Source organism: Lycorma delicatula, chromosome 13 (genome assembly GCF_047948215.1).
Source record: "Lycorma delicatula isolate Av1 chromosome 13, ASM4794821v1, whole genome shotgun sequence".
NCBI classification, from domain to species: domain Eukaryota; kingdom Metazoa; phylum Arthropoda; class Insecta; order Hemiptera; family Fulgoridae; genus Lycorma; species Lycorma delicatula.
In genome coordinates, this window is record NC_134467.1 from 44775132 (window position 1) to 44784796 (window position 9665).

The 9665-nt window shown below is 34.6% G+C and overlaps 1 protein-coding gene across 5 annotated transcripts in view; it reads left to right on the forward strand.

Moving 5' to 3' along the window:
- slv (sugar transporter SWEET1) overlaps positions 1-9665 on the forward strand; it is a 158912-nt gene that overhangs the window by 120686 nt on the left and 28561 nt on the right. For all 5 annotated transcript variants that reach the window (XM_075380809.1, XM_075380813.1, XM_075380808.1 and 2 more), the window contains exons 6-7: positions 4377-4496; positions 8062-8129. In XM_075380809.1, coding sequence (XP_075236924.1) covers positions 4377-4496; positions 8062-8129 — 188 coding nt within the window. The remainder of the gene's footprint in view (positions 1-4376; positions 4497-8061; positions 8130-9665) is intronic.

The following is a 9665-nucleotide window of genomic DNA, read 5'->3' on the forward strand; positions in this document are numbered from 1 at the left end:
GTGTTCGTGCGATTTGATTATTGAAAACGTGAAAAGAATATACGCTATGGTACGTGCAGATAAATACAAAGTTTTATGGGAAAATCCGTTTGCCTGTAGTTATCGACCGTAACGAACTCTATTGATTACTTTGCAAAATTGCTGAGGGGTGTGGAAGGGATATAAATATCTACACGGTACCATCGTTAACCAATCATTTGAGTGTAAGCTCTGCGGGTGTGATGGATGCCATATCATTTGTTAACGCTTTCAACGATGAAGATTATTTTCTCAAGAAAATACCGTGGAAAAAGTTGTCCGATCTTCATGTTGGAGTAGACTATGTATTGTTGGATATGAGAAAGGTATTTACACCTTTATATGAGTATCGTATTTGCCCCATATTGTACGACACCGAAGAGGAGGAACTTGGTTGCTTTCGAATCTATTTACCACTGAAATATACAATTAGATTTACCGATGACGAAATGACCGTTGTAAGAGATCATCCGATGAAATTAACTTATTACGGGATGAAAGAAGACGGCTTCACTGAAGATTTAAAAGTAAGTTTGTAAAACTTTACGTCTAGTGTTTATAGGCCTCACGGGGAGAAATATCACTCGTTAAAAAATCTCAACGCGCCATGTTACATACCTCATGGGTCGTGTGGAAATTGTAACTTTCATTCACTTGTCAGACCTTACGTGTTCACTACTAGCGTTTGTTATGTCTATCAAGGAAAGAAAAGTACGAGAATATGTGACTGGTGTTCAGTCTTTACAAGCCTTAAGCGTGGCAAACAACTCTTAATACTATTCTAACGCGTACTAGAGTAATTTACTATTATTCGGATGAAAGCACCATAAAGAAAGATCAAACGTATCAATTTTTAAAACGATATAGTGCGTTGGTACCGCAAAAGTTTTATGTCATTTGTGTTTGGTCTTATCCGAATATTGAAGAAGACGATTTATTTGAATTGTCGATAGCATTACATAATTATATATTTGGTGGATTGGCAGAATACGTGATCGTAGTGGACATGTAATGTGTAAATAGTCCTTTTAAGGACTACAACACTTAACACATACACACAAATACACAAAACAGAAACACTTTAAACCCTCGTACAATAAGTTGTAACTATTGTTTTAAAACAATATTTAATTGCACTTATTGAATGTAGTGGTTCCAAGGCCCGTGGCACGATATAATATTGGATTTATCCACTATCAATTGTGTTACAAATGGTGAGGGGAGTGTTTAAGTTTTTAATTTTAGGTTTTTTCAAATAAAGGGAAGTGGTACGATAGACATTGCAAATTTGCAATATTACGTTTATGAATGCGAAACATTATTTCTTTACTTCTTTACAAGAGCGTGATATAACCGACAAACGCAGATGTTGAGTTATGATAAACTTACATAAGAAGGCGGGTATCGCATACATAAATTAGAGAGTTATCTTGTGATTTTTTGTTTCACATAGATATGCTTTCTTGTGCAAGTTTATCATTAATCATATTCTGCATTTGTCGTTCATAACATCCCGGTCTTGTAAAGAAGTATCATGAAGATGTTTCTTAAGATATATAGTCGAGTGTTTTGTAGACCTCTAGGGGAGAAATCACACGTTAAAACAAAATCTCAATGCGCCGCGGTTGCTACCTCCTGGGTGGTGTGGAAATGCAACCATTTATTTTTTTATTTACAGATAAGCAAGTATGTGTGTATGTGTGAACCGATAATATGTATAAGGAAAAATAGTTGTTAAAAAAAATTGAGCGGATGTGTGTGGAGAATAGATAAGCAGGTGTTTTCCTGTTTTATTGTTTTAATCTGAGTCGAGCGGATGTGAGTGGTGATAGGCAGCTGTTTCCTGTTCAAGAGTCACGCGTAGGCCGGACGGTTCGTCAGTCGAGCGTCGCATCCCGCACGGTAAACATCTCTCGCTACGTCGCTCCGCTGACGCACGCACGCACGAACGCAAACATCTCTCGCTACGTCGCTCCGCTGACGCAAGCACGCACGAACGCAAACACACGCGCAGTAGACATCGCCTCCCAGTGCACGATCTCCGACGAGAACCTCTCGAGCGTCGACGCCGACGCCTGGACGACCAGGATCATCCTCGAGGTACGTTTTTTTTCACAGCCACCACCTCCCGGTGCACGAGCCACAACGAAGACCTCGAGCGGGGCGGGCGACGCCTTCTGGTGCAACGACTACAACGCCTCGGATCTTCCTCGAGGAACGTCCGCGTCGAGGCGACGACGACGATAAGGTTGTCGTCGTGGATAGTCGCCTCCCGGTTCACAATGTCACAATCCAAGATGCCCGACCTAAAAAAACAGGTTGGAAAGACTGTGGGCTACGGCGCCACCGACGTCACAATCCAAGATGGCCGACCACCTCCATCTTGGAAAATGGCGGCCAAGATGGCAGACGGCCGTTATCTCGGATAATTTCATTTCCGTACTGCGGCCGTACTGCTATTTCCGTACTACTGCGTTTGTGTAATTTGCAGCTCAACTATTAGTCGTCTATCAGACTTTTGTAATCAACATTGACAGTGGTTTGACACTTATAGTTCTAATCTGTAATACAGAGTGATTTTTTTGTCCTGTTACCCGATTTTAAATGTAATTTAAGAAAGGGAAATTTAGGCGGAAAACAAAAATATATTTGTTGCTTACAAAAGAAATTTAATAAAACGCTATTACTTACATAATTGTTAAAGAATATGCTCAAATAGCCCACCCCTTGCGGTTATACACGCACGTACTCTTTTCAGCATACTAGCAGAAACCTTTTTAAGAGTCGCATTGATTGGAAATATTCGATTAAGTCTGTCATATTGACTTTAAGTTCATCGATAGTGTGAGGATTGTTTTTGAAGGCGTCGGACTTAATATAGCCCCACAAAAAGCAGTCAGAAGATGTGAGGTCTGGGAACCTTAGAGGCCAAAAGCCCTTGCTTATTATTCGATCGTCAAAGAACTCTTGCAGAAATCCACGGTTTCTCAAGACGTGTAGCTTGTAGCGCCGTGTTGCTGAAACCAGCAATACCGTAATTCAGGTTCCAGGAGGGACAAAAATTGGCTCACAATATTCCTGTTTACTTGACCATTTACTGTCTGTTCGAAGAATAAGGGTCCGACTATACGATGACGAGATGTCGCACACCGCACACCAATTATTTCAGGATGCAAAGGTTTGTCTTGTAAAGCGTTAGGATTTTCAACCGCCCAAATTCGACAGTTTTGACTGTTCACATAACCGTCGAGATGGATCCAAGCTTGGAACGCTAAAGAACACTGCGTTTAAAAATTCGATTCCGTTATCGTTTACGAGAGACCTAAACTGACGGCAATATTGCAATCGCTTGTTTAAATCTGGAGGCTGAAGTTCTTGGACTAATCGTCCGCGATACGGAAACAATTAAAATTTTTTAGCAGCTTTCTGAACACTCGAATATGACAAACCGACTTGCGCGGAAAGTTTTCGTAAACTTTTCCGTGGAGAATTGAGCGATCTTGTTTTCACATTCTTTAAAACATCATCTGTCAAGCGAGTCGGTCGATCGCTACGTTTTCTGTCGCAAACACTACCTGTCTCTCGAAATATGTTTGCTAACTTAGAAATTGATATTTTTTTCCGGGGGAGGAACACCAATAAATTTAATCTGAAATGATTCTTTTACACTCGCGTACGACGATCTCGTAGCAAAATATTGTTCAAGAATGAAAACTCGTTCTATGGTAAAAGACATTCTGTTCGTAACACGATCGGAAACGGCACAATAGTTTACACAGCTCAAGGAGAATCAACTCACACTGCCGTATCTATACCGGTTGAGTAGAGCTATGAAATTCATATCACAAAACAAAATTTCCCTTTCTTAGAAAAAACATACCAGACATTAACAATTGAGTAACAGGACCAAAAAATCACCTGTATATTGATTTATTTTGTATTGGTAACCAATATTATGTATTTTTTTATCATAATATAATTGTATGAATGGGTTTTTGCCCGTATATTTAGAAATAAGTAAGTATTTTTCAAATATTGTTTCTTCATGATAATGGTTTAATTTTGGCGAGAAGATAATTGCAGATTAATACTAGATTTTTGTCTTTTAATATGTTCTGTTTCTTCATTCTTATGAGTATTGATCTCATTAAGATTTATCAGATCTCCTTATTTAAATAGAATTTTTTTTTGGAATGATGAAAAAGGTTATTATTAATTCCCTTTTCCATATAAAAAAATAAGAATAATGAATCAATCAATAAGGTAAGACTATTGTCATATATTTATTATGTATATAGATTCATTGATTTGAATATTAAATAATAATGTTTTTTATTTTTTAATATTTTATTTTATAGGCACATGTACTTAGAGTGAAAAGTACAGAAATTTTACCATTTCCACTTATAATAATGACTTGGTTTGTTTCTGCCCAGTGGTATTTGTATGGCATTATCATTAATGACAGTTTTGTACAGGTAAGTTTTAATTATTATCCTGTTTTTTTATCATTATTAATTGTAATTTAAGTTATATTATTTGTTACAGGTGTAATCAGATATTTCTTATTAACAGTGTGGTTTTACATTTATAAAAAACATTTTTTTTTAAACCTCACAGTGGATTTCCCTCAACAACTAGTCGTGCTTCAGACTCTTGTCGCTTACTAATCTTTCCCCGTTCCTTAGAGCATGCTACAGCAATCTTTTTTTTCTTTGATATAAACTACAGTGCATTTGAAAAGTAATTATACACACATATAAACATGATTATATATATTGAGGGATATAAGTATTCTCTGTAATGTTATATGTAATGTTATAAGTGCGAGTAATGTTTTTTAGCAAAGGTTGGTAATCCTGTGTTGTGTGCAGTTCAATGAGCCAGTCAGATATGACCTTGAGATGAGAAGGAGTGTCTGCTTTTTTTGTTGTTCATTATGTGTTTCTTGCTTTTGAACTTTTGAAACTGTTTTTTTCCGTGTCTGCTCAGAATGGTGTTAATTTTAGATAGTAAATATTTCTCATCGAATGTGTCTTCCATGAGAGCACAATGAGTTAAAGATCAATTTTCCATTAGATTTCCAGGTACATTGTTTAATAATCGATAAAGTTTAAGAGTACTAATTGTGAAATTTAGGAATACGGGATCGATAAATGACTGCGAGTGAAGTGTTAGACCATGAGTACTTGATGAAGAAAAACTGCAAGACATATCAGCTGCTATGAACGTAGTCCCGATAAGTCCATGTAAAAGTCAGCCTGTCAGTCGGCTACAGACTGTGGAAAGTGAATTCAGTATTGAAAATAAGTTCAACAGTTTCTAGTAGACAATTCTGATGTTATTTTGAACTATATCTTCTATACCGATGAGGCACAGTTCCGTTTATCAGAATCTGTGTATGCAGAACTCACATTTATGGTCTGCCACAAATCCACATCCCATACATGAGATTCCTCTACATGACAAAAAGAGAAGAATGTGGATTGCAATATCTAGGAGAAAAAAGAAATTGGCTCGATACTCTTTTTTTCAGAATCAATAAATTCAGCTTGTTATTGTGAGATTATTCACCGGTTCACAGGAGAACTAACTGAGGATGAGATTAATAATGCATAGTTTAAACAAGACAGTGCAACTATGTGCAAAGCCAAGCAGTCCATAAAGAAGTTACTGCAAGAGATTTTCGGAGTTCAAATCATTTCTAATCGCTTTGACCACCTTATTCTCCACACTTACGCTCGCCGGATTTTCTTCTTTCGGGTTTATTCAAGTTTATGCTTGAACCCCATGTGCCACGTCATTTATTTTGCATGGCCATTCTTAATTTCTACAACATCTTGCAGTAAATATCAGCGTTATTTCAGTTGAGGGCTATTTGGAAGTTAATTTGCAGTCCTTTGTATTGCGAGGATTGGTTGGTATGAAGCAGCACTAAAAATTGTCCAATATTTACAAAAACATGAAGCATTTATTCAACTCATTAAGTATTTACGAAAACAAAAATATTTTTTATATGTAGTTTACTATAAATATTATACCATAATGTAAAAATACTACTACTGGAAAATGCTAAACAAAAAAAGTTTTAGCAAAAGTTTTAATTTTTGTTGACATTGTATCAAAACATTTATTGAAAAATGTATCGGTAAAAATAAATTCACTTCACCCATCATAATCATTACTTTAAAAAGTTTACATTCAAATGGTCTCTTTATTTACTTTTTCAATAGTACTTGTTTTTGTTAGTACCATTTAAAATAATTTGAAGCGACCTATTATGAAATGTTCTATTTTTTGTGATTATACTTTTGGAGACAATTTGTATTATGGAATCATCAGGTTATAAGGAAATGTGGTTTATTTAAAATTAAGTAATGCTAGCTGAATTTTTTTCATATATCAGGTTGTCTAAAAAGTACCTGGAGGCCAAAATTGAGAATACAGTTGTTATTATTACAAAATAACAGTACAAGACCACATATGCACCATTTTTTTTATTATCTTCTGCCATTTTTTTGGCAACACCATAATCATGGTGCTATAGAACTTCTGTGGTTTTTGTTCAAAGAATTGTGACATGTGGTTTTCAGAGGCCTCTTTTAAAACTAACTTAACACTATTCAGGGAGTTCTACAGAGACCGAAACAAATGATAGTGTGATGATGTTAGGTTCAGGTTATGTGGTGGATGCATTAAAACCTCCACGTCAATTTCTGATGGGTCATTAAAGACGTATGCAGTCTGGGGTTGTCAGCGTTGTATACAACACTCTTTCTGTTGACCAGTTTAGTTCGTTTCTTTTGAATTGCTAGGTGCACTTACGCTAATTGTCAACAGTGTTGGTCTGAGTCTATTGTTCTACCTACCAGAAGAAGCTCATGGTGCACTATGCCCTTCCAATCCCACCAAACGCACAGCATAACCTTCCTGGGCGTCAGTGTAGGCTTTGCCACAGACTGTGGAGCTTCTTATTGTTTTGACCATTTTTTTTTTAGAAAAAATTTTTTTGTGTCTTTTTATCTTTAACTTGATTTTTGTTAATTTAGTTAATTATACATAATCTTTTTCGCACATTATTGCCATAGGTTTTCCACTTATTGCTTGTGATCAAATACTTAAGAAATGGCTCAAATTTTGTTACGTTTCAGTAGAGATTTGCAGATAGTAAGAGTAAATTTTTCTGGGTCAGGTCATACGGCACCGGTAATGGTTTAATACCATTTGATAATTGATTTTTAGGTCATCAGTGACGTCATGACTGTTTACATGCCGGTCTACCTCTACTTTTGCCACAATACACTAATGCTAACTCGTGAGCAAAATGCTCGATACGTTTTAGACTATCTATTATATTATTCATTTAAAAATATGGGTACCCTTATATGTAATATAAATACTTAGTTATAAATTGATGTTTACAGGTTACTGTCTGTGCAGAAATTATTTGCACTTGAGTTTGGGTCCATATAAAAAAAAACACACTACCCTCTTGATTTTAAGACAATTTAGCAATTTAATTAAAAAATTAATTTGTATTTACAAAAAAAAATCTAAAAAGAAATTCAGGTTATAAGTTTTATTAAATACTAGTCGACTCGGCAATGCTTTGTCATTGCTAGATTTCAGTATATATTGATTAAATGAACACAAATGAAATTTTGATAAAACATAAAAACTGAACATTATGAAACTTTGCAAAATTTAACCTTTTCCCTTCTTCCCATCTTCCATTCTTCTTTTCTTCCCTTTCCTTGGGCCTTGTGTAAAACTTTGAGCAGAATTTGTTTTGTAGAACTTTAATTGCAGTTGATTAAAATCAAATTGCATGATGACAGACGACAAAAAAGAGTACCTTTATCAATTCTCACGTTACCTAATGCAAAATAAAATTATATAAATTTTGATCTGATTTATTTTGAGATCGGCTAGATAATTTGTTTCTTTTTAAGGATTTAATCTCAAGTGCGTATAATTTATGTGCTAACAATACGTTAGATTTTTATTATTACATTTTATCGATATATTTTTTTAATTTTTCAGTATCCTAATCTAATCGGATGTATTTTGGCTACATTCCAACTTTTATTATTTATTATCTATCCATCTAGGTAAGTAACTATTCGCATAAAATTGTAAATAATAGCGATAGAACTAATGAATTTAACAATAATCTTAATAATTAGTTTAATCGTAATCTCGCTGTTTAATTTGTAATGAATAAGTGAAACCTTCATATAACAAAATCAAGTGTCTGATCTAAAATTTTGTTACGAATAGATTTTCTTTATCGGGATGGTATCATTTCTTGCTCTTAAATTTTAACAGTAGTATTCAAAATGAATTAATCGGTAAATTTAAATGTTTTGTTAAAAGTTAACGTAAATAAATCAATCTTTTATTCCGATTGATACGTAATACATTACATAGATCATGTCAGGAATGAATAGATATGCTACTTCATGGATTAAAAATGGAACTGTTTCATCATTTGCCGTGATGAACCAAGAGAAACCATGATGTGAGCTTGATGTGAATAACATCACAGAATGCACATTTAATTATAAGATAAAAAATAAGTATAATTTAAATATATATTAGTTATTTTAAATATAAATACACTGGATGATATTTAGGTGAATTCATGAAGGTACCGATTATAAAAAATGTCTACTAAATAAAGATCATTGGTAGATGTTGTGATGAATTATCTACTATTTTTAGTCTCATTTGAACTTTTGGATTTGATTAGCCTGTATCACAAAAAAAATAACAGAATGTAGTATTTATTCGTGAAAATAGGTGCTTTGCCATATTACAATCTAAATATACTGTTAGAAACAGGAAAATAGATTTTTTCTCTGCTGCTGTTATTTCCCTTCACTCTCGTCTTATAGCACATTTTATGTTAATGATTTAACATTTTAATAATGATTTGCATTGTTGGCTTAGACTGAACCACTATGATTAGTTTGTTTGATACACATAGTTGTTAGAAATGCAAAAACACATATATACACATACACACACACACGTTTCCAATTTATATGAGAGAAAATAGAGAAGTAAAAAGAAGAACAATTTAGTCAAACATTGAATGATACTATAAATGGAGAATATGGGAGACTGTATGATAGAGGAAAGGAACGGGAAACAATTCAGGAAGTAAAAAAAATTGTTGCTGGAAAAAATTAACTTCTCAGGATCATAGTCATCTCTTCTCCTGCCACTCCCAATTTTCTTGACTTCTACCACAACTAAATTGTGATCTGAATTTATATCTGCAGCTAGATGAGCCTTAGTATTTTTTAAACGGTTTCTAAATCTTTATTATATCATAATATAATCAATTTGATTCAAGGGTTATTTTTTTTCAAGGTCCGATCGGTCGTGAAATAAAAACTCGCGCACGTAAACATGTCTATAACAATAACATCTCCCACCAAGTGTGAAGTGCATGCGGTGCGGCTGAAATTCATTGACAAATAAATAATGTGTACGGTGAAACTTCAATGAGCAACAGCCAGGTGCAACAGTGGTACAGGAACTTTAAAGCAGGACGTACAGATGTTCATGATGCAGGCGGTCAGGAAAGGAAGCGAGTGTCAACCGATGATTTTGTTGAGCGAGTGGATGAGGCGATTCGA